Source organism: Cebus imitator, unplaced genomic scaffold, assembly GCF_001604975.1.
Source record: "Cebus imitator isolate Cc_AM_T3 unplaced genomic scaffold, Cebus_imitator-1.0 Scaffold263, whole genome shotgun sequence".
In the NCBI taxonomy this organism is placed as follows: Eukaryota; Metazoa; Chordata; class Mammalia; order Primates; family Cebidae; genus Cebus; species Cebus imitator.
This window is the reverse complement of record NW_016107578.1, coordinates 52,532-76,605: the sequence shown is the minus strand read 5'-3', so window position 1 is coordinate 76,605 and position 24,074 is coordinate 52,532. Positions and strand designations below refer to the sequence as shown.

At 52.4% G+C, this 24,074-nt stretch overlaps 1 protein-coding gene across 13 annotated transcripts in view; it reads left to right on the top strand.

The window, feature by feature from the left end:
- Window positions 1-24,074, top strand: part of DNM2 (dynamin 2) — a 106,892-nt gene that overhangs the window by 67,721 nt on the left and 15,097 nt on the right. For 3 of the 13 annotated variants that reach the window (XM_037728334.1, XM_037728332.1, XM_037728331.1), the window contains exons 8-16: window positions 1,033-1,168; window positions 3,615-3,682; window positions 5,582-5,720; window positions 6,672-6,758; window positions 10,256-10,326; window positions 11,602-11,631; window positions 13,821-13,872; window positions 16,473-16,484; window positions 20,177-20,290. In XM_037728334.1, coding sequence (XP_037584262.1) covers window positions 1,033-1,168; window positions 3,615-3,682; window positions 5,582-5,720; window positions 6,672-6,758; window positions 10,256-10,326; window positions 11,602-11,631; window positions 13,821-13,872; window positions 16,473-16,484; window positions 20,177-20,290 — 709 coding nt within the window. Of the gene's footprint in view, window positions 1-1,032; window positions 1,169-3,614; window positions 3,683-4,292; window positions 4,432-5,581; window positions 5,721-6,671; window positions 6,759-10,255; window positions 10,327-11,601; window positions 11,632-13,820; window positions 13,873-16,472; window positions 16,485-20,176; window positions 20,291-24,074 lie in introns of all 13 variants that reach the window. The other 10 variants (XM_017499950.2, XM_017499944.2, XM_017499941.2 and 7 more) reach the window with 6 other exon arrangements.

Below are 24,074 nucleotides of genomic sequence, written 5' to 3'. Positions count from 1 at the left end.
CAACCTCTGCCTCCTGGGTTCAAGCGATTCTCCTGCCTCAGCTTCCCAAGTAGCTGGGATTACAGGTGTGCACCACCACACGTGGCTAATTTTTGTATTTTTAAGCAGAGACGGGGTTTTGCCATGTTTGTCAGCCTGGTCTCAAACCCCTGACCTCATGATCTGCCCGCCTCAGCCTCCCAAAGTGCTAGGATTACAGGCGTGAGCCAATGTGCCCAGCTATGTATTTTTTTTTTTTAAATAAGATGAAGTCTCACTGTTGCCCAGGCTGGTCTCGAACTCCCAAACTCAAGCAATCCTCTCATCACAGCATCCTGAAGTGCTAGGATTTCAGGCGTGAGGCACTGCACCCAGCTAAGAGAACATTTTAACTTGTCTGAAACCAGGCATCTTTGTTGAATTACCATTAATGGCAGCGTTTTTTCTTTTTTTGTGGGCACACAAAATAATAGTGCGTCTTAGTATCAGTGACTTCATGGAGGTGATGAGATCTAGAAACATTATGGGCTCACAATGACCCCACGAAACTGGTAGGTACTTTCAACCAGTTTTGTAGATGAGGAATCAGAGGCTCAGAGGGGCAAAGTCCTGTCTACGCCCTCACATCCCGTCAATGAAGGAGGACCAACTCCAGCAGGCTAGGAAGAGGCGGGCACCTGCAGAAGCCACCTGAATTGTGCAGAGGTGGCTGCCTTTCCTTGCCACTATCCTGCAAATCAAGTTGAGCTTCAGGGCGGCGGTTGCTGAGCTTTGACCCCTCAACTTCTCTCTTGTCTTCTGCAAAGTGGGAGGAATAAGCGGCTCTTCTGGGATCGAATGGGTGAATAATCAGAACAGACTTAGCCTGAGCCTGACTTGTAGCCAGCATTTGCCATTGGGAGCTCTTGACTTTGGTTTATTTGTTTTAACATAGAAGACATTTTGCTGCTGACAAATGGAAAAAGGACAGTAAGCCCTGGCTTGACTTGGAATGTCATTCCAGAGCAGCGTGGAAACCTCGCATTGACACTGGCTTTTTCCTTTTCCTCATAGGATGGTCCAGCAGTTTGGGGTGGATTTTGAGAAGAGGATCGAGGGCTCAGGAGATCAGGTGGACACACTGGAGCTCTCCGGGGGCGCCCGAATCAATCGCATCTTCCACGAGCGGTTCCCTTTTGAGCTGGTGAAGGTAGCGCCCCCAGGGCTGGGCCCTCCCATCTCTGGTCAGGCACCCTCCTCCTGGCCTCGAGCCAGGCCTTCTCCCAGGCAATATGGTCTCAAGCTCCTAACTCTAAGCCTAAACCTGTGGGGGGCAAGGCCTGGTCTGGATGAGGTGTCCCCCTGACCTGCCTTCCCAGACACTCAGGTTTGAGGCTTTGGGCAGAACAATATGAAAATTCCTGTGTTTTTCCTCTCACAAAAACCCATATACATTCTTTGCAAAATACACAGAAAATATAGATAAATTCACATGAGAAAATGTCCCTAGCATGTCATTGAAGGAAGGAAAAATTAGGTCGGGTGCACTGGCTCACGCTTGTAATCCTATCACTTTGGGAGGCCGAGACGGGTGGATCACGAGATCAGGAGTTTGAGACCAGCCTGGCCAACACAGTGAAACCTTGTCTCTACTAAAAATATAAAAATTAGCCAGGCGTGGTGGTTGGTACCTGTAATCCCAGCTACTCGGGAGGCTGAGGCAGGAGAATTGCCTGAACCTGGGAGGCGGAAGGTTGCAATGAGCCGAGATTGTGCCACTGCACTCCAGCCTGGGCAACAGAGCTAGACTCCATCTCAAAAAACAGAAAAAAAGGGAAGGAAAAAATAGGCATCGGAGCCAGCACGTGCAACGTAGCACTGAGTTGATATATACAACATCCTCATGTATGAAACTGAACACAGATGTCTACGAGTGTTTCTTTGTATTTGCAAGGATGTTTGCCAAAATGTCAGCTCTGGGTGCTAGGATCTGGGACTTCTTTTCCCTTTTTTGTGACTTGGTTGAAGTTTTATACTGTTTATAATGAGCACATAGCATTTTTATTAAAAAAATAAAAACAAAAACAAAAACAAAAAACAGGAGTTTTTTAAAATCAAAGGAGCAAGGCCAAGTGCAGTTGCTCATACCTGTAATCCCAGCACTTTGGGAGACCAAGGTGGGCTGATCACTTGAGCCCAGGATTTCAAGACCAGCCTGGCCAACATGCTGAAACCCAATCTCTACTAAAAATACAAAAATTAGCTGAGTGTGGTGGCATGTGCTTGTAGTCCCAGCTACTTCGGAGACTGAGGCAGGAGAATCGCTTGAGCCTATGAGGCAGAGGATGCAGCAGTGAGCCAAGATTACACCACCACACTTAAGCCTCGTCGACAGAGCCAGACCCTACCTCAAAAAAAAAGGACTGGGCTGGGCGCAGTGGCTCAAACCTGTAATCCCAGCACTTTGGGAGGCCGAGGCGGGTGGATCATGAGGTCGAGATCGAGACCATCCTGGTCAACATGGTGAAACCCCGTCACTACTAAAAATACAAAAAAACATTAGCTGGGCATCGTGGCACGTGCCTGTAATCCCAGCTACTCAGGAGGTTGAAGCAGGAGAATTGCCTGAACCCAGGAGGCGGAGGTTGCGGTGAGCCGAGATCGCGCCATTGCACTCCAGCCTGGGTAACAAGAGCGAAACTCCGTCTCAAAAAAAAAAAAAAAAAAAAAAAAAGGACTGGGTGTGGTGGCTCACACCTGTAATCCCAGCACTTTGGGAGACCAAGGAGGGCAGATCATGAGGTCAGGAGTTCAAGAGCAGCCTGGCCAACATAGTGAAACCCCACCTCAACTAAAAATACAAAAAAAAATTAGCTGGTGAGGTGGCGAATGCCTGTAGTCCCAGCTACTCAGGATGCTGAGGCAGGAGAATCGCTTGAACCCAGAAGGTAGAGGTTGCAGTGAGCTGAGATCACGCTACTGCACTCCAGCCTGGGTAACAGTGTGAAACTCGATCTCAAAAAAAAATAATAATAACCAGATGTGGTGGTGCATGCCAATAGTCTGAAAAATTAAGTTTATTTAAATGTATATTTACATTAATTTATATTAATTATATTTACATTAATTTATATTCCCACCAATTTAATGAGAGTGTTGGTTTCATGTCATGCTTTCTGGAACTGGGTTTTAATTAATTAATTTGTTTTATTTTATTTTTGAGACAGGGTCTTGCACTTTCACCCAGGCTGAAGTGCAGTGGTGCAATCACAGCTCACTGCAGCTTCAGCCTGCTGGGCTCAATTGATCCTCCCACCTCAGCCTCCTGAGTAGCTGGGACTGTAGGCGTGCACCAGCACACGTGGCTATTTACATTTTATATTTTTAGTAGAGATTGGAGTCTCGCTGTGTTGCCCAGGCTGGTCTCAAACTCCTGGGCTCAAGCCATCTGCCTGCATTGGCCTCCCAAAGTGCTGAGGTGACAGGTGTGAGCCACTGTATCTGGCCAGATTTCAATTTTTTATAAAATTTTGACCAGTTAAATATTCTGCCTTGTGAATACAGCCACGCATGGGAGATGATGTTCCCCAGATGCATGCCTGCCATGGTGGTACCCCAGGTACCTCCATGCATGTGCATGGTTTGTCTCTTCTCAGATGGAGTTTGACGAGAAGGACTTAAGACGAGAGATCAGCTACGCTATTAAGAACATCCACGGAGTCAGGCAAGTTCCACGAGGAGAGTTAACCACTGTCCCTTCCTCTCCGCAGTGTCACCCCCTAGCTAATTGGGTCCCCATACCTCTGAGCCCCCTAATCGTTAGGCCTGAAGAGGGCTCTCAGGTAGTTTTTAGTAGCTGTGAGCCCTTCTCTGTGGGTCTCCAGGGGCACGTGCGGGTGGATGTGTCTGAATCCTGCATCTGTCGCAGGCTTCGGGGCTTTCTGCAGCTCCTGATCAAACAGGGCTGGGTTCCTGCCCTATCGGTTGGCATGAACTAAGAAAGCTCACTACAGATTTGCCTGGGGAGGGGTGGGGTAGAGCTGAGTCAGGGTTCCGGGAAGCCAACATGAGTCCCCATCACGGGTCCTTCGTGAGCCTCTTGGATCCCCTTCTTATTCTAACAAAGGTAGTCACTCCAGGTGTCTGGCCTTGCATTGCCATGGGGTCCTCGGGTCACCCTGAGGGTTTCCAGGCAGTGGACTCAGGCGTCCGACCCCACACATGAAGCAGCCTTCGTTCCTTGTTGGGGACCTGGCCAGGGCCGATGAAATTGCTGACCATGCTTTGTTTCTCTCTGACTTATCTCCCCTGCCCCCGGGTCTGGACGGTTTCAGGACCGGGCTCTTCACCCCGGATTTGGCATTCGAGGCCATTGTGAAAAAGCAGGTCGTCAAGCTGAAAGAGCCCTGTCTGAAATGTGTTGACCTGGTTATCCAGGAGCTAATCAATACAGTTAGGCAGTGTACCAGTAAGGTATTGCTCCCTTGGCAGGGTGACTCCTGGCCTTGTGGAAACGGGGGTACGGGGGTTTGGTATCAGGCTCCCAGTGCCTCATTGGCCCCCACAGGTGCCTTTTCTCCCCATATCGCCTTGTGTCTATGAACGTGGCCTCTCCCCAGAGGCTGGGGCGGGAGCATGTCAGCCTGGACCCAACAGGGGTGTGCCGGGCCTCCTGGACTGGCCAGACGGTTGGACACTAGTCCCTGGGACCCTGATACCAAGCCTAGCATGTGTCTGATGAAATTGGGGTTTCACTGGGCTGTTGCTTTGCTGCCTCCTGGGAAGCAGAGAGGGACCCCGTGTCACCTGCTGGAGGCCGAGCTCCTTGAAGTTCCCTGGCTGTCACCCCTTCTTGACTTCCCTGGAGCCACCGACTTCTCTGTCCCTCGGCTCTGGGAAAGGCCTGAATGTCAGCAGCATCATGAGGGCCAGCAGGGCTCCTAAGTGCCCCTCCCCACCCCCTGCACCCCATGCGGTCCCCCAGGGGCAGCCCATTTTTGGATCCACTCAGCCACAGTGCCTCTATGCGCCCTCAACGAGCCACTGCCTCCACTCAGCAGGATGTGCCGGGCTACCCTAACCCGCTCCAATGCTGAGGCCCTGGTTCCCAGGGCAGCACGCTTTGGCCAGGCAGCTGAAATGCCTCCCGGTGGGCAGTCTGTGCTTGCGCGACCACAGTATCCCCAGTGCTCCGGTTGCCAGGGAATTTCTGCTTGAGCCCCTCTGTTCTCAGTCTGGAAAAGCCCACATTTGCTGCTTAAGCTTCTTCGATTAGAAAAGGGAGGGGGAAAACAGTCCATACAGGTTGGAAACGCTCATCCCAGAGCCAGGTGTCACCGACATGAACGTTAGAGGCCCCCGCACACCTTGGCTGTCTGTCCGTGCAGTGACAACCACCCATGGCCCTTCTGTAACTACACCCCGGTCTGAGCCTACACCCCTAAACCCCAGACCTCTTTGATCCGAAGCAGCTTCCGGGGCAAATGCGGGCACAGGCTCCCCCGTGCACGGACTAATCAGATAACTCTCGTTTCTTCTCTTCTCTCTGTCTCCTGTCTCGCGTGTGTGGCCTGCACTGTCCCTGGGTGTCTTTCTGCCTCGTCCCGCCCTCCGCATGACCCAGGACGGGGCTCTTCACCCCCGACATGGCCTTTGAAGCCATTGTGAAAAAACAGATTGTAAAACTCAAAGAGCCAAGTTTGAAGTGTGTTGATCTCGTGGTCTCAGAGCTGGCCACAGTCATTAAAAAGTGTGCCGAGAAGGTAACAGGTTTCGTTCTTCTCATCTCCACATTTGTCCCTGTCTTCCCCCTCCATGTGTTAGTCTCAACCCAAGCATCTGGAACATTCAGCCTCGGCAGGAAACCCCTTCCGCGTACCAGCTGTCACTTAGAGATGTCTCCACCTTGCGTTGGCAGATGGAATGGGGAGATTTGCATGGCACGCAGGTTGTGGCTGCCCGTGGAGGCGATCAGCCTTTGATGTTGCCAAACGCATCACGTTTACTAAGCAGTACCCTTTCCTGGAACCCCTAGAGAAAGGGGTTTCCCAGCCATCACCAAAGCAGCAAAACACAGGAAACACATCATCAGTGTGTAGCCCTGCGTGTTCCCACAGTCTAGGCCACGTAAGACTAACCATTCCCTTTTCCCCAACTCAAGGACTTGACCCAGACTGTGAAGATAGGACTCCCCCGCCCATGAGGTCTGGTTAAGTTAGTGCTGCAGATGAAGGCGGGGAAGGTGGAGGCAATTGGGGAGTGGGTTCCACAAATCAGGAGTGGCTTTCTGCAAGGAGTTCCCACCGAGGCTGATGGCCCAGATGCCACCCTTACCATTCTAGAACAGACGCTACTCACACTGCTGTGGGCCTTCAGGGTTCCTGCTGTCACCCAGTGCTGGGCAGGAGGGGGATGCCCTGAAGCCCTGGATGGCAAACATGCCCCTGCTTTTCTGCTTTCATGCCGCCTCCTGCCTCCCGGTTGCTGGCTGGAAAAGCAGCTCTGCTCTTCTGCTCTCTCTGGCCCACGGTGCCCCCACTCTTCTGCTCTTAGCTCCCAGCTGGACTCCCTGGGAGCCAGGACTAAGGTGGGGGCTCGGTGGGCCCCCTCTTATCTAATTCCCCATCCCCTCCACATTTTCCACCTGTGTGGTTCACGTTGCTTCCCATGCCACGAGGACCCCACCAATGAGGCTTCTCTGCTTGCTCCCCCAGCTCAGCTCCTACCCCCGGTTGCGAGAGGAGACGGAGCGAATCGTCACCACCTACATCCGGGAACGGGAGGGGAGAACCAAGGACCAGGTACTGGCCTTTTGTCTTCTTTATTTGGTATCATTTACATGCAGTAAATGTCAAATGTACTGTTCTGTGAGTGCTGACAACTGCGTATGGCAAAGTAACCCTCACCTCAAGATACAGAGCAGTTCTACCACCCCCTAAAATTTCTGTCCCTATGATTTTTTGTAGTCAACCCCTCAAAAACCCACAGGCCAGACTGGGTATGGTAGCTCATGGCTATAATCCCAGCACTTAGGGAGGCTCAGGCAGGAGAATTCCTTGAGCCCAGGAGTTCGAGACTAATCTAGGCAACATAGCAAAATCTTGTCTCTACAAAAGCATAAAAAAATTAACCAGGCATGGTGGTCCCAGCTACTTGGAAGGCTGAGGTGAGAAGATCACTTGAGCCCAGAAAATCAAGTCTTCAGAAAGTTATGGTCATGCCATCGCCCTCCAGCCTGGGAGAAAGAGCAAGACCCTGTCTCTTTAAAAAAAAAAAAAAAAGGGCCAGGTGCGTTGGCTCACGCCTGTAATCCCAGCACTTTGGGAGGCTAAGACAGGTGGATCACGAGGTCAGGAGTTAGAGACCAGCCTAACCAACATGGTGAAACCCTGTTGCTACTAAAAATACAAAAATTAGCTGGGCGTGATGGTGCGTGCCTATAATCCCAGCTGCCAGGGAGGCTGAGGCAGGACAGTCGCTTGAACCCACGAGGCGGAGGTTGTAGTGAGCCAAGATCGTGCCACTGCGTACTAGCCTGGGCAACAGAGCAAGACTCCATTTAAAAAAAAAAAAAGAAGAAGAAGAAAAGGAAATCCCCAGGCCCTGGTCACCACCAGTCTGCCCCCATCCTACAGTCTTTCTAGTGGACTCCCACAGTGTGAGGCCCATTGACTCTTGACTTCCTTCCTGCTCTTGGCGTCCTGCATTTGGGAGCCAAGAGTGTTGTCGGTTGTATCTGTAGTTTGCTGCTTTGATTACTAAGCAGTCTTTCAGGGAGTGGATGGAGCACAGCATGGGCCTCCAATTGCCTGCTGGAAGGTGTTTGGAGTGCTTTTTGTTTTGTGGGTTTTTTTGGGTTTTGTTTGTTTGGTTTTTTTTTTGAGACACAGTCTTTCTCTGTCGCCCAGGCTGGAATGCAGTGGCGTGATCTCGGCTCACTGCAACCTCCACCTCCCAGGTTCAAGCGAGTCTCGTGCCTTAGCCTCCCAAGTAGCCAGGCAGGCTCATGCCACTACACCCAGCTAATTTTTGTATTTTTAGTGGAGACGAGTTTTTACTATGTTGGCCAGCCTGGTCTTGAACTCCTGACCTCAGGTGATCCACCTGCCTCATCCTCCCGAAGTACTGGGATTATAGGCATGAGCCACTGCGCCCAACCTGCTTTTCCTGTTTTCGCATTTAACACTTCCTTGGAAAGGCATGCAAGCACATATCCCAAGTCGCTGCCTCCCCCTGCAGCTGAGACTGTCACCCGCTAAGCACTGGGCCATCCTTAGACTCCTCCTGCAGCCTCACCCTCCCAACTGGCTGGGACTACAGATGTGAGCCACCATGCCCGGCTAATTTTTGTATTTTTAGTAGAGATGGGGTTTCACCATATTGGCTGGTCTGCCTTTGGACTCCTGAGCTCAAGTAATCCACCCACCTTGGCCTCCCAAACTGCTGGGATTACAGGTGTGAGCCACTGCACCCAGATCTGTTTTGAGTGACATTCTCTCAGTTATTCTATGTGGTCTTTTTACAGCTGTTTGTCGAAACCAGAGCTGAATTAAGCCCTTGCTTGTTATGTCACTTTGTTAAGAACGGTCTCTCTCCCCTTGCCACTGATGCGATGAAATTGGCTCATTTATCCTGCAGAGAGGTGCCGTTTTGATTTGGCCAATTGCACCCTCAGGGTACCGGTCTGCCTATGCCTCGTAGCTGCTGGAGCTTGGAAATTATATCAAAAGCTTGGAAGAGTCTGATTCTTTTTGTTGTTACTGTTGGCAAGAATGCTGCCAGCCCTTTCACAGCCTGTGGTGTCCCACCCACCATGCTGCCGGACTGGATCTGAGAGTGCTGGGTTGAGGAGACTCAGGCTTTCCTAAACCAGCCACGGTTGCTCCCACAGATGGAGCATGCTGGCATTTTCTAGCAGGCCCACAGGTCTGAGTGCTTTGCCCTACTTTATTCTTCAGAACTGGGAGGTACAGCGAGGGGAAGTGACTGGCCCAGGGCCAGGGGAATCTAGTGAGGGGCATCTGAGCCCGTCCTCCCAGCAGCCTGGCCTGTTATGAATGGAAACCAACTCAGTGAGCTGCTTGGATCCATGGTTCCCATAGACCAGCTTATCCTAGGCAAAATAAGACAAGGGAGATGAGGGAGGGAGACTTTCAGCAAGTGCAGTGGACTCCCAAGCCCTGCTCCTTACCTGAGACTTTAGCCTTCTAGCTTGAGAGTGTGTGTGTGTGTGCACGTGTGTGTGTTTTGTTTTAGTGTTCATACTTGGCCAAATTAGCTTTGCAGTTTTAATGCAACACTTTGAACACACCAGGCGCTAAGGACTTTACAGGCCAGACACGAGTGCTCATGCCTGTAATCCCAGCACTGTGGGAGGCCAAGGTGGGTGGATTGTCTGAGCTCAGGAGTTTGAGACCAATCTGGGCAACACGGTGAAAACCTGTTTACTAAAAATACAAAAAATTAGCCAGGCAGTGTGCCATGTGCCTGTAATCCCAGCTACTCAGGAGGCTGAGGCAGGAGAATTGCTTGAACCCGGGAGGCAGGGGTTGCAGTGAACTAAGATCATGCCATTGCACTCCAGCCTGGGTGACAGAGCGCACTGTCTCCAAAAAAAAAAAAAAAAAAAAAAAAAAGACTTTACAAGGCAGTGGCTCACACCTGCAATCCCAGCACCTTGGGAGGTCAAGGCAGGAGGATCACTTGAGTCCAGGAGTTCAGGATCAGCCTGGGCAACACAGTGACACCCAATCTCTACCAAAAAAAAAAAAATCAGCCAGGTATGGTGGTACATGGCTGCGATCCCAGCATCTTGGGAAGCTGAGGCAGAGAGGTTGCTTGAGCCCAGGAGTTTGAGGCTATGATTGTTCTACTGTACTTCAGCCTGGGAGACAGAATGTCATTTTCTCAAAACAAAACAAAACAAAAACAAAAAAACAACCTGACAGCACATTATTAAATGTTTGGCAGTTGAGCCTCCTGTCCCTCCATTCCACAGCTCAGTAACATGAGGCCCAGGATCACATGGCCAGTTAGTGGATCAATCAAGACTCCAGACCTGGGGGACAGTGACTCCTCCTGTGATTGCCACCTTGGGCTACCTGGCTGTGCTCTGCTGTCCCAGGCTTTCTTGCCTGTGAGGCTGTAGGGAGTGCGACAACAGCCCCCTGTTCTCCTGTCTGGGAAGCCTCCTGGTTCCCACGCCTTCCCTGCCGGCAAGTCTGGGAGATGCTCCTGTCACAGCCCCCACTTGCCAGGCTTGCCCCTGTACTCACAGCGACCCCCTACTTTCCCCCAGATTCTTCTGCTGATCGACATCGAGCAGTCGTACATCAACACGAACCACGAGGACTTCATCGGCTTTGCCAAGTAGGTACTTTTGGAAACAGTGGCTGGTCAGGCGGCACCAGTCCTCACTCCCAGATCCAAGGAGGTGATTGAGTTGGGATTCTCTGAGAGATCAGGGGTCAGTCTCTGTCAGGGGTTCCTGCTGTGAAAGCAGAGCCACCTGAGAATATCTGGAAGCTCTCTTGGGCTGATAGTGGCCCCCAGCTCCACTGTCCCCAACAAACATACCTTCTGTGAGGCCTCCTAGTGGTTAGTTTAGGGAGAGGGCAGTGCTATGGCCGGAGCTGCAGGGAGAGGCGAAGCTGCTGCACCTCCCCCTCCTGCAGGACTTCTCAGAGCCTTTATTGACCCATGTGCAGCTTTTCCCAGATTCTGCCCTTTCCTGGACAGCATCTCATGGGCTCAGGGCTCCGGAAGCTGCTCTTTGGGAAGTGCTACCTGGGTCTCCCTAGCTTCGAGGCATACACTGTAGATTTAAACCAGAACCTTCAGTGGCACCCAGATGAGGGCCCAGAGTGGGGAGCTCTGATTTCAGCAGGATGGCGATATCAGTGCTAGTGGTCTCGGGCATCACTTGCTGTTTTCATCCAGCCCCTTGGCACACCTGGGCCTCACTCAGATTGTTGGGGTGGCTCACGCAGGCCTTCCTGCCCGAGGCTGGTCGGATGTTGCCACTGGTATGCCCCCTCTCTGGGCCCTGTGACAGAGCAGTGGACAAACCCACTCCTGGCTCCTCACCCTCAGAGAAAGGCCCTATGCAGGGAATCCACAGGCACCCAAGCCTTTAAGACGTAGTGTGCTTAGTGCTGGGTGGGGCTGTGCAGGGCCCATGGGAGGCCAGAGGGTGGTCTTTGGGGCTTGCCTTTTGAGGGCCCAGGCAGGCTTCCTCTTGGAGGGCCACTAGAGCCAAATCTCGGGCCATGTAGTCACCAGATAGAACATTTATCGATGCACCTGACAAAGCTGATTGAGGATCTGTTCTGTGCTGGGCACCAGGTAGGTGAGGGGAAGGGAGGAAGGAATGAGGGGCTCATCAGAACCCCTCCTAGAGATGAGCAAGGGCCCTGTGCCCTGCAGGGAGTGGGCTGCCTGTGGGAGGCAGCCCCCCGGCTCTGTTCTCCTGGCCACCGGGTGTGTGGGCTCACAGCACTGGTCCCCATCTCTGGTTTGCTGCTGTTTTCCTCACCTTGATGTGTCTGCTTGTCACACTTCATCCACAGTTCCTCTCACAATCTCTCGTTTTCCTTTGGCCACTCCACTCTTTGCTCTGGACTCCTGGGCACCCCCTTACGCCAGCTGTTACTATACTGAGCAGCTGGTGACCTGGTGGGTATTGCCTGCTGTGTGCCTTTGCCCTGCTGTGTGAACGGGTACGCCCTGGCTGGGTGGCCCCAGCCCTGGGTGGGACGTCCCTGGGGCCCGCTGAAGAGCTACAGGGCGCTCCCTCAGAGCCAGAGCCAGAGCCAGGACTTTGACCACACCAGCGGCAGCCCCTGCTCTTTCAGAGCCTGCAGGCTAGGGGACGGAATCCTTCAACAAATTGTTACAAGGATGGTGAGAGTAGGAAGAGAGGGTAGGGGACAGGCTGTGGGAAAGGGGAGCCAGGGACGTGGCCTGGAGAGATCTTCCTGAAAAAGTCAGGTGATGGGGGGGACCCCAGAGAATTGGACCCCAGGAAGGAAGGCTACAAAACCAGGCAGGTGGAGGTAAGAGAGCCAGAGGCCAGGCCCCATTGCCAGGAGGGCCCTACAGACCCAGGGGAGGATTTTGGATTTTGCCCCAAAACACCAGGATGCTTCTGATGAGGTCCAGGCTCAGGAGAGGGTCCACCATGTGGGCTTCTATTTTAGGGAGGCCTGGCAAAAGTGGGAGCCAGGAGGCCATTAAGAAATAGCAACTCTGGGGCCTCGCTGTCACCCAGCCATCACTCAGAAGGTTGGCTCAGCTCAGTGCCACCTCCTTCCGATGCTCTTGATCAGAATCCTTCTTGTGCTTGGATATTCCAGGCTTCCATTGCCCTCCAAATGTATATTATAAACAGGGCCCAGGCCTGGCACAGTGGCTCATGCCTGTAATCCCAGCACTTTGGGAGAGGCCAAGGTAGGTGGATTGCTGGAGCCCAGGAGTTTGAGACCAGCCTGGGCAACATGGTGAAATCCTGTCTCTACAAAAAATACAAAAAAATTAGCTGGGTATGGTGGTGGGGTGTAATTCCAGCTACTCGGAAGGCTGAGGTGGGAGAATCACCTGAGCCTGGGAAGTCAAGGCTGCAGTAAGCCATGATCACGCCAGGGCACTCCAGCCTGGGTGACAGAGTGAGACTCTGTTTCAAAAATAAATAAGTAAATAAATAGCCCAGATAAGAAGCCCTGTAATAAACTTACTGAATGTTGGGATTATCACTGGATAAAATTCTGCTTTTGTTCTTAGTTTTCCGGTCTTTACTGATCCAGAAACGGAAGCCTACTTCTCCCTTATCCTACAGCCAACTTGCACTTTAAAACAAAACCCTCAAGGTCGTCAGGAAAGGAAGGTGGCCAAGCTGACTTGCTTTTCCATATTGTTCCGAAAGTTTCAGCCAAAGCAATAAGAAAATATGACAGATAAGTAACAGGAGATATGTGCTGTTTGCAAGCAGTGATATGATTGTCAGAGTAGAAAATATATTAGAACCATAAGGTGGTGGAGTAGGTGTCCACGTGTAAAATATAGTGGGATTTGTCTGTGCCAGCATGAACTAGCCAGGAAGTAAGATGGATAAACAAGAAAAGAGATTTCGGATTATGGATGAATAAGGAACCTTATAGAAACACATCCTGTCGACCTTGGATGTCTTCTAAATTTGGGTCAGGAGTAGTGCAAGATGAGTGTCATTTCATGGCCAGTAGCTGTCCCACATTCTGATGCCACTTATAGGCTGGTGTTGGGATCAAGAGATGGGAAGAGTAGGAAGAAGGGCCGGGCGCGGTGGTTCAGAACGCCTTTAATCCCAGCACTTTGGGAGGTAGAGCCAGGCGGATCCCTTGAGTCCAGGAATTTAAGACCAGCCTAGGCAACGTAGTGAAACCCCTTCTCTACAAAAACGTCAAAAAGCTGAGCATGGTGTGCACCTGTGGTTCCAGCTACTCGGGAGACTGAGGCAGGAGAATTACTTGAGCCCAGGAGGTCAATGCTGCAGTGAGCTGTGATCACGCCACTGCATGCAGCTTAGGCAACACCTTCTCACACTTCCTCTTAGAAACTCCAGGATTCTAGTGACGTCTGGAAATAACCAACACTTTAGTAAGTCAGGTGAGATGAGAGCCTAGAAGCCTCAATTGAACCAGATACATTTGCTTGTTCAGTGTGCCCAGGCCGTTTCCCTTGTGCAGCTCTTTGTGTGCAGGGGGCTTCTCTCTGCCTCTGCCTGTAGCTGCTCACTTGGTCCCCAGGGAGAGAATGGCCACATGCACCTCTTGCCCTTCTTCCCTCCCAGCATCTTGTCTACATGAATCCTGTCTGTTCTTTGGTTTCAGTGCCCAGCAGAGGAGCACACAGCTGAACAAGAAGAGGGCCATCCCCAATCAGGTAGCGCACCCCTCTGCAGCCTGCCGCTCCACCCTGGGGGTGGGAGAATGCTGAGTGACAGCAAGCCCCGGTGATGGAGCTCGACAGTGGAATGCCCCCCGACAGCCTCAGTACCAGGCCATCTGTTCTCGGCCTCTAGAGGCCACTTAGATGTTGACGTTTCTGGGAGATGTGCAAATTTTACCCACCCGGAAAGCCCTATGTGACATCCAAGGCCAGGGTTAGAACCTGACCCTTGGCGAGGCACAGTAGCTCTTGCCTGTAATCCCAGCATTTTGGGAAGCGGAGGTGGGAGAATCACTTGAGGCTAGGACTTTGAGATCAGTCTTGGCAACATATAAAGACCCTGTCTCTACAAATAATTTTTAAAAATTAGCTGGGCATGGTGGCTCATGCCTGTCATCCCAGCTAATTGGGTGGCCAAAGCAGGAGGATCACTTGAGCCCAGGAGTTCAAGGCCATCCTGGACAATACAGTGAGACCTCCTTGTCTTAAAAAATAGTATCAGGCCAGGCACAGTGGCTCAGGCCTGTAATTCTAGCACTTAAGGAGGCCAAGGCAGGTGTGTTGCCTGAGCTCAGCTGAGAGCTTGAGACCAGCCTAGGCTGGGCAACATGGCAGAACCCCATCTTTACTAAAAATACAAAAAATTAGCTGGGTGTGGTAGCACGTGCCTGTAATCCCAGCTACTCGGGAGGCTGAGACAGGAGGATCGTTTGAACCTGGGAGGCAGATGTTGTAGTGAGCCGGGATTGCGCCACTGCACTCCAGTCTGGGTGACAGTGCAAAAGACCCTGTCTCCAATAATAATAATAATAAAGAAATAAGAATTTAGGGCCAGGCTCAGTAGCTCATGCCTGTAATCCCAGCACTTTGGGAGGCTGAGGCAGGTGGATAACCTGAGGTCAGGAGTTCGAGACCAGCCTGGCCAACATGGTGAAACCCTGTCTCTATTTAAAAAACAAGAAAAAGAAAGAAAAGAAATAAGAATTTAGCCGGGCACAGTGGCTCACGCCTGTGATCTCAGCACTTTGGGCAGCTGAGGCTGGTGGATCACCTGATGTCAGGAGTTCAAGACCAGCCTGACCAACATGGAGAAACCCTGTCCCTTAAAAAAAAGAAAGAAAGAAAGAAAGAAAGGGCCGGGTGCGGTGGCTCACGCCTGTTATCCCAGCACTTTGGGAGGCCAAGGTGGGTGGATCACTTGAGGCCAGGAGTTTGAGACCAGCTTGGCCAACATGGTGAAACCCTGTCTCTAAAAAAAATTAAAATTAAAATAATAATAAATAAATAAATAATAATAAAAAGAAAGAAAGAACTTTTTCCCTTAAGCAGGGGTCTGTGACCTCTTTGGGCTTTCCAACACAGCCCCTGGGATTAGGAGCCCATAGGTGAGAGCCGTTGGAAACTACATTGTCTCCAGCAGCTCAAGGGAACCTAGGATAGTTGGAGTCCCACACCTGGAGAAGCCCTGAGCCACAAAGGGTTGTACTTTAACATCTTAACCCAGCTAGAGGCCTTGTAAAATATGAATGGCTTTATCAGTGCCTGCTTTCAGTGCCTTTCTATTATTATTTATTTTTTTGAGACAGAGTCTCACTCTGCCGCCGGGGTTGGAGTGCAGTGGCATGGTCTTGGCTCACCACAACCTCCACCTCCTGGCTTCATGTGATTCTCCTGCCTCAGTCTCCCAAGTAGCTGGGGTTACAGGCACCCACCACCACAACTGGCTAATTTTTGTATTTTTAGTGGAGACGGGGTTTCACCATATTGGCCGGGCAGGTCTTGAGCTCCTGACCTCATGCCGTACACCCGCCTCAGCCTCCCAAAGTGCTGGGATTACAGGCTTGAACTACCATACCCAGACTTTATTATTAATTTTTAAGAAAACCCAGCCAGGCACAATAGCTCGCACGAGTAATCCTAGCGCTTTGGGAGGCCAAGGTGGGAGGATCACCTGAAGTCTGGAGTTTATGACCAGCCTGGCCAACATGGTGAAACCCCATCTCTACGAAAATACAAAAAAATTAGCCTGGTGTGATGGTGGGTGCCTGTAATCCCAGCTACTCAGGAGGTTGAGACAGGAGAATTGCTTGATCCCGGGAGACGGTGGTTGCAGTGAGGCAAGATCATACCACTGCTCTCCAGCCTGGGCGACTGAGCAAGACTCTGTCTTTAAAAAAAAAAAAAAAAAAGAAAAGACAACCCATAATCTTTGCAAAATTTCCGCCTATGTCTCTCCCTTCTCCCTGTTGGGCAGGGGTCGGGGTGGGGACTCCGCCGTGTAACTTGCAGGATCGTAGAACCCACGGGAAAGACAAACGTAACCATTGCATGATTTATTTTTGCGCTTGCCGTAGGTAATACATATGTTATTGCTTTTTTGTTTCAAAAGATGATAATGAATTAAATATTAACACCATGAATATGATTAATAGCATGTAATTTTTTTTCTTTTGCTGTTTTTTCCCCTGCTCTTCTCTTCTCCTGTTTTTGTGCTTTTCCTGCTTTTTCTTTGTCCCCTTCATGTCCCTTCCATCTCTTTTCCTCCACCTGTTCTTCCCTGATTTACCCACAATCCTAACTTTGCATATTCAAAGGGGGAGATCCTGGTAAGTACATACTTAGTGTGGTAGCAAACTTTAGAGAATCTAGTGGTGATGGAGACCCCGCCCTCCCCTAACATTTCCTGTTCCCCACCCCTCCAAATAACAAAAATACTAAAAATTGAGCTAACCTGGAAACCCCATGCCACAGCCGGTGCTAGACTTCGCATTGCCCCGGGTATAAGTTGATTCACACAGGCACTAACTGGAACGCCACCCTTGAAGGCGCACTCCTGCAGCCAGTTCCTTGAAGGTTTTTATGGTTTACTGTAGGTTAGGGATGGCAAATACTTACACACCGCCCCTGCCTCCCCTCACATCTCTGGCCATGGAAGATCTCACTTAAGCCGGACCAGAAGTCATTCTTGGCACTGCCTGTCTTCCTTCTGTCTCCTGTGCAGATGTCACTCGTGGATCAGAGCTTATTTTTCCACATGGCAGAAATCTTCTCCTCTTGTGCCCATGGCAGAAATGGCTAGTTGATCTAGCATTCTTTGCCTTGTGCTGCTCCTCTAGCACATACCCATGGCAGACATTGCTAATCAATCCTGGCATTCTTTCCAAATAAGCATGCCAGCATGGGTGTTCTATAGCAGATGTGGCTAAGTGATCAAGGTATTTATTTTTTTCCTCATATGATACCCTCTCCTGTATGCATGGCAGGCATGACTAATCTATCAGGAGCCCCTTTCCTAGATGCTGCCTCTTGTCCTCCAGATAAAATAGACAAGGCTCTTCTGTTCCACTTGTCCCTTTCTCCTGTCCTTTGCCTGTGATGGGCAACACTAATTGATCCTAGCACCGTTTCCTGCCACGCCCAGAATTCTCACCACAGTGCTCCAGGTATCTCGTACCAATCGATTGACATGGCCCCCAAGATGAATCATATTTGCTGTCCGTCCCTGCTGTGGGTAACACCTCCTTTCTTTGTGCACAGCCCTCGGCTGGGGCCTGGTATGAGGCATTAGATGGGTGTGAGGCCCAGCCCAGCCCAGTGGGAAGCAGCTGCTGCTCATATCTGAGAGCTGAGCCCAGCTCAAGGATCTCGCCTCTAGGCAACTGGGGTTTCACCCCAGCCTCGCTCTCACACTTGGACAGCACAGCCTGGGCCTCCAGTCCTAGCAGAGGCTCCCTTCTCTGGGACATTATCCCACTGCCAGCCACCAAGGCATTGGTCACCCCTGCCACTGCTCTCTGGCAGGAATCTTCTGGCAATCCTGGGATCTTTCTTGTAGCTGAGCCGGTCTTATGCCAGGGCCTCGCTGCTCCCATAGCCTGGGTGGTGCAGATAGGGCTGTGGGTGGGGGCAGTGTCGGGAGGAATTAATCGGCCTCGGGCTTGTGGTTTTCAGGTTCCTCACGTGTTTCCCCCAGTCACCTTGAATTTGCCAGGCCAAGGCCAGGAACCTACCCTTTCCCTGTACCCCAAGAGGTTTAGGGGTTCATTTTTTCCTACCAGAGGCCACATAGTCCAGTGCTGCCATCAGTGTGGCCGTGGCCTCTGCGTCTCCCAGCTATGATGTCCATCTCTCCCTGGGAGACTTGGGCCAGGACCCTCACCCAGAAAGGAGGCTGGACCAGCCTGTCAGGGGATCCCTGCCCTCCACCCCCTGCCTGCCCTGTCACTCGTGCTGCCCCATGTGCCTGCCTGCCTGTCACTGTGCACCCCAGCCCGTGATGCCTTGCCACCTTTTCTGTTCTCCCACCCCCACTTCCTTCTAAGCCCAGGTAGGTGGTAGAAGTCCTTGGGAGGTGTCCCTTGGATGCAAATCTGACTTTCTGCTGAGGCCTGGCCCCTCCCTTTTCTCTGGGTCACAAGTTGTGGGTGGCTAACAGTGCCTATGTTTGCTACCCACAGTTTGCAGCTCCCTGGGGTGGATTTTTTTCTCTGAACCCACATGGAGAAGGACACCTCAGGGCTTCTGCCAGATCTCCCGCCCCCGAGGCTTGGCTGTGACCTGATCAGTGCCCTGGCCCTGTGGCCATGTACCCCAAAGCATAGCATGGGCCCTGTCCTCCAGCTCTGACCGATACTAACCCCGGCTGGCTGGAGGCAGGAGAGCCAGGCCACTGAGGTGCATGGGCACATCTCTCTCCTTAGGAACTGGGCGGGGCCTAGGAGTACAGAGGCCCCACATTTTTCTGGGGGAGCACTGACAGCTTGTCCCTCTGTTTTCCCTCACATGGTTGTCATTCAGTCACTGAACCAGGGTCTAGTAAGTATTCACTCTGTACCCAACCCTGGGCTGAGCCAAGGCATTGCCCCCGCCCAGCTCCCCCTGGGTGAATGAAGGCATTCTGAGAATGCCAGGCCTTTGGTGCTAACACTAGGACATCGTGGGCAGACCAGGGAGAGCTCGTCACTGAGTTCCTGGAGGGCATGCTGTGACCTCACAGGGGCTGCTAGCCTCAGCCCCTTCACCCACCACCAGGCAGCCCGTGAATGGCCAGATGCCAGGGGTCACTGCCGGCTCCAAACAACTGAGAGAGTCCTGTCTGCTCATCCCAGGGAGGGAGAAGTCTGTGCCCTTGGCCTTAACAAGGTGCGCCCAGTGGCATCTCATGCTGTCCCCAGCCTGGGCAGTGACTTCTGCCTGGCCCAGGGGTCCCTGGGCACTCTTTAGCCACCTCCGTCTTCATGGCCTCCTGGGGCTTAGAATTCACATCTAGCCACCAAGGAGCTGTTGGAGCTGTGGGCTGATGGCCCTGTTCAGATTGACAGACCTGGGGTGGGTCTGGGTAGTCCAGGTGAAGCCCCTCCAGAGGGCTGCCCCCCACTAGGACAGCATCTGGGCCACAGATGGATTCCTGGAGGCCCCATCTCTGATGCTCCTGCCATGCCGTGCCATGTCCCGCCATGCTCTGCAATGGGGGGGTGCAGGCCAGCCCTTCGCAGCTGTCTGTGGCCATGCTCAGCCCACCCTTTGTAGCTTGGCCAAGTCTGTCAGTGCCTGGGTCCCAGGCCGCCCTGCGCGTGCCTCTGTGTGCTTCCTGCAGCTCCCAGGGGCCCCAGTCCCGAGTGGGGTGGGGGGCTTCGGCCCACACACGCCTCCAGCGGCCAGGGAGCGTGCGAGCATAGCCCCCAGGCTGCCTGCCTTTAGCTGTCAGGTGAGTCCCCTGTGCAGGCCTGGATTCTGACTCCACTCAGACGACAGCCACAGCCACATGAGCTCCATCCATGGGATCTACCAGCCCAGAACCCTGACGTGTTGGTCAAAAGGGCGACCACCAGGCTTGTAGCCAGCTTGGGACATAAGCCCCACTCCTTCAGTGTCCCTAGGCAGGGCCCCTGGGTTCACATCTTTGACCCAGACTCTCTGTGTGGACAGCACCCCTTGAAACCCTGTCTCACTCAAACAAGTGCAGTTCCTCAGATGTCACATTTCATGTGCCACAGCCCCCCACACAAGCCCTGGGGACTCCTCCATCCCCAGGGCCCTTTCCATCAGGCCTCCGTGTCCCTCTCCCCCATCAGACCCTGTCCCAGTGAGTCTATCCGCCCACCTGCCCAGGTGGCACCCATGTTGGTTTCCAGCTGGAAGTGCTTGGGGCAGGGTGGAACTGGGTTTCCTGGGCTTTGGGCTGGAAGTGTCTGTCAAGATTTTCAGTTTCCCACTGAGCTGTGGGCGAGGCCACTGCGCTGGGGGTGGCCGGGGCTGCTGAGCAGGGTTCCCCGCTAAGCTTTGTGCTTCCCCTCAGGTGATCCGCAGGGGTTGGCTGACCATCAACAACATCAGCCTGATGAAGGGAGGCTCCAAGGAGTACTGGTTTGTGCTGACTGCCGAGTCGCTGTCCTGGTACAAGGATGAGGAGGTAAGTGGCGGGCGGGAGTGGGGCTGCTGTGGGTGGTGGGACAGATGGGGAAGAGCGCCCGCCCTGGGCAGCACTCATTCAGTCACTGTACCATTTTGCCTGAGTCATGAGAACCATCACCCACGGCTGGAGAGCAGCCACCATGTGCCAGGAGGCTCGAATTATACCCATCCCCCATGGGGTCAGCTCCTAGAATCCAAAAGGAAGATAGTGGGTGACAGAGTCACGGGCAGACTAGAAACAGGCTCTCACTGCCCCATGGTCAAGAGAAGGGGCCATGCCCAAGGGTCAAGGGCTCAGGCGTGCGGCCAGGCTGCAGGGGTGCTGGAGTTCCATCACCTACAGGCTCAGCCAGGCCCTTCGCCTCTCTGGGCCTCAGTTTTTCTGTCTGCGAAGTGGGCTAGGACGGTCCCTGCCCACTGTGCGGTGCTTGGCCACAGTGTGCAGAATGATCCCTACATGCTTGTCATTATAGGAAGGAAGTGGAGAGGCCCCTGGGTGATGACTTCAGGGAGCAGTGTTGAGTGCTGAGTCATGGGAGGGACTCATTCACTACGAGTGGGAGGGCAGCCTTGAGCAGGGACGCTGCTGACCAGCCCCTGCTCTCCACGCTGATCCAGCATCCCTCCTGATTGTCCCATGTAAAAAAATATATATATAATGTTTGACATTTTTATGGGGTCCCTGTGATGTTTTATTAGATGCACAGAATATGTAATGATTGTAGCAGGGTGTTTGTGGTGTTTGTCACCTTGGTATTCCCCATTTCTCTGTGTTCAGAACAGTTGAGGTCCTCTTTTCTAACTACTTTGAAATATACAAGGCCAGGCACGGTAGCTCAGGCCTGTAATCCTAGCACTTTGGGAGGCTGCAGTGGGAAGATGGCCTGAGTTCAGACATTCAAGACCAGCTTGGGCAATATAGCATAACCCCGTTTCTACTAAAACCAAAAAAAAAAAAAAAAAAAAAAAAAAAAATAGTTGGGAATGGCAGCGTGTGCCTGTAGTCCCAGCTACTCAGGAGGCTGAGGTGGGAGGATCACTTGAGCCCAGGAGATAGAGGCTGTAGTAAGCTATGATCTCACTACTGCACTCCAGCCTGGGCCACAGAGCGAGACCCTGTCTCAAAAAAAAAAAAGAAGAAGAAGAAATAGACAATACATTGTTGGCCAGGTGCAGTGGCTCATCCCTGTAATCCCAGCACTCTGGGAGGCTGAGGTGGGTGATTGACCTGGGGTCAGGTGTTCAAGACCAGCCTGAGCAACATGGTGAAGCCCCATCTCTACTAAAAATACAAAAATTAGCTGGATCTGCTGGTGGGTGCCTGTAATCCTAGCTGCTTGGGAGACTGAGACAGGAGAATCACTTGAACCCGGGAGGTGGAGGTTGCAGTGAGCCAGGATCACACCACTGTACTCCAGCCTGGGCGACAGAGTGAGACTCCATCTGAAAAAAAAAACAACAGATAATTGTTGTTAACTGTAGTCTTAACTACGGTCACCCTGCTCTGCTGTTGAACAGTGGAACTTAATGCTTTTTCTCTGGCTGTGTATTTGTACCCATTAACCCACCTCTCTTTACCCCCTGCCTATCCCCACCTTTTCCATCCTCTAGTACCTTTCTACTCTCTAGCTCTGTGAGATCTCCTCTTCTACCCTTTTTCGCTCCCACGTAATGAGTGAGAACATGCAAGATTTGTCTTTCTGTGGTTGGCTTATTTCACTTAACGTAATGACCTCCAGTTCCATTCATGTTGCAGCAAATGACGGAATCTCGTTCTTTTTTATGGCCTGATCAACCCATTTCTTGCTTAATTTCTCTTGACGTAACCATGGCTTAGTGGCCTGGGAAGGAAGCCACTTCTGTGTGACAGCTTGTTGCTACTCTGATGCGGTCCAGGTTGACTTTGAAGGGTCCCTGGCAAAGGGAACTGTGTTTCTCTCATTGTCTTGGTTACTCTGGGAGAAGACTGCAGGTTGTCCCATGAGCCATGGCTGTGTTATGTGGGCTACGGATTTGCATCCCACATGCAAATGTGTCCCACATGCACATAAGTCCCATAATGAAGGCACTTAAAGAGATGAAGTCTGTTTCTTGCTCATGTCTCAGTGAGCTTGGTGGCACTGTGCTGTGAGACTGTCCAGGGCCTGTCTCCACCTCCCCTGTTGCCAGCTTAACATAGGGTTCCCTTCATAGTTTAAAATGGCTGCCCCGCCCGGCGCAGTGGCTCACGCCTGTAATCCCAGCACTTTGGGAGGCTGAGGCCGGTGGATCACGAGGTCAAGAGATCGAGACCATCCTGGTCAACATGGTGAAACCCCGTCTCTACTAAAAATACAAAAAATCAGCTGGGCATGGTGGTGCGTGCCTGTAATCCCAGCTACTCAGGAGGCTGAGGCAGGAGAATTGCCTGAACCCAGGAGGCGGAGGTTGCGGTGAGCCGAGATCGTGCCATTGCACTCCAGCCTGGGTAACAAGAGCAAAACTCTGTCTCAAAAAAAAAAAAAAAAAAAAAAAAATGGCTGCCCCATGCCCATCACCATGTAGCCTCTAGCAGCCCAAAGAAAGGAAAGAAGGGCCCCTGTGTGTGAGAACTGTGCGCCCAGCTAACAGTTCTAGCGCTTTCTAAGAAAGAAGTGGGTATTGGTTGTTTCTGAGCATGACAGCTGGGGCTTGACACCGGGATTCACCAGGATATTGGTTGCATGGCGTTAACCTTTCATATCTTGTCTCCCCACCTATAAAGTCAGGACTGTGGCCTTCCCCTCTGGACTGTGGGAGCCAGCAGGGAAGGTCTGGTACTTGAGCCCAGCACTGTGCCTGGCTTGCAGCATGTGTCCAAGGTATTTTCCTGGTGGTCACCACCATCAAGTCCTCCTAGCTCCTCTCCGTAGGAGGGAACCTACCCACCTACTCCCAGTGCACAGAGGAGGGGCTGGAGGCTCAGAGATGCACTTTTGTCCCAGATCCTGCCGTGGCCCAGGGCTGGCTCCAAGGCTATCTATGACCTTGAGCATGGGCTGTGTCAGGTGCAGGGCCAGCCACCAGTCCCCATGGTCCCTGGGATGGCAAAGCCACCAACTCAGTCCAGGCGACCTCAGTGGAGAGGCCTGGGTTGCCTAAGGCCCCTGGAGCTGCCCTGCCTGGCTCTCCTCCCCTCAGGTTTGGGGGGATGCCCTGTAGGAGTGCCTCCCACTGGGGGCTTGCTGGCAGCCAACCCAGCCCCAGGACAGGCAGGACTGGGCTTGGAAGTCCCAGGGTTAGAGAGAAGGCAGGTTGGGGGACCCCAACTGGCCCCAGGGAGGAGTGGTGGGTGGGGCTTCTGGCTGTGAACCCCTGGTCTGTGCTGGGCTCAATGGCTGAGAGAGCCCACTGAGGCCACACCCGAGGCAAACCCTGCTCCCCATGAGGAAATCCTCACACTTGCCATGGGGGTGGCTATATAGTCTGCCAGGTATAGAAACTAAGGCTCTGAGTGGTGACTTGACCCACGTCGGGGACCAGTGGAGGGTCCCCCGGGGTGGACGTTTCCCCAGTGCATGTCTGCGGGCCTATGCCCCCTGACCTGAGGGGCACCCCAGCCCCACATCCAGACGCCTCCACTGCAACCCAGGCCTGATGTCCCCTTGACCAAGGGTGTTGGGGTGAAAGGCGATCATCCCACTCCACACAAGGCCAGAGGCTCATCTCTGGAATGTTTGTGGAGCCTCAGGATCCCTGAGGCCTCTGTGGGACTCAGTTTAGGGCACTGTTTTTTTTTTTTTTTTTTTTTTTTTTTTTTTTTT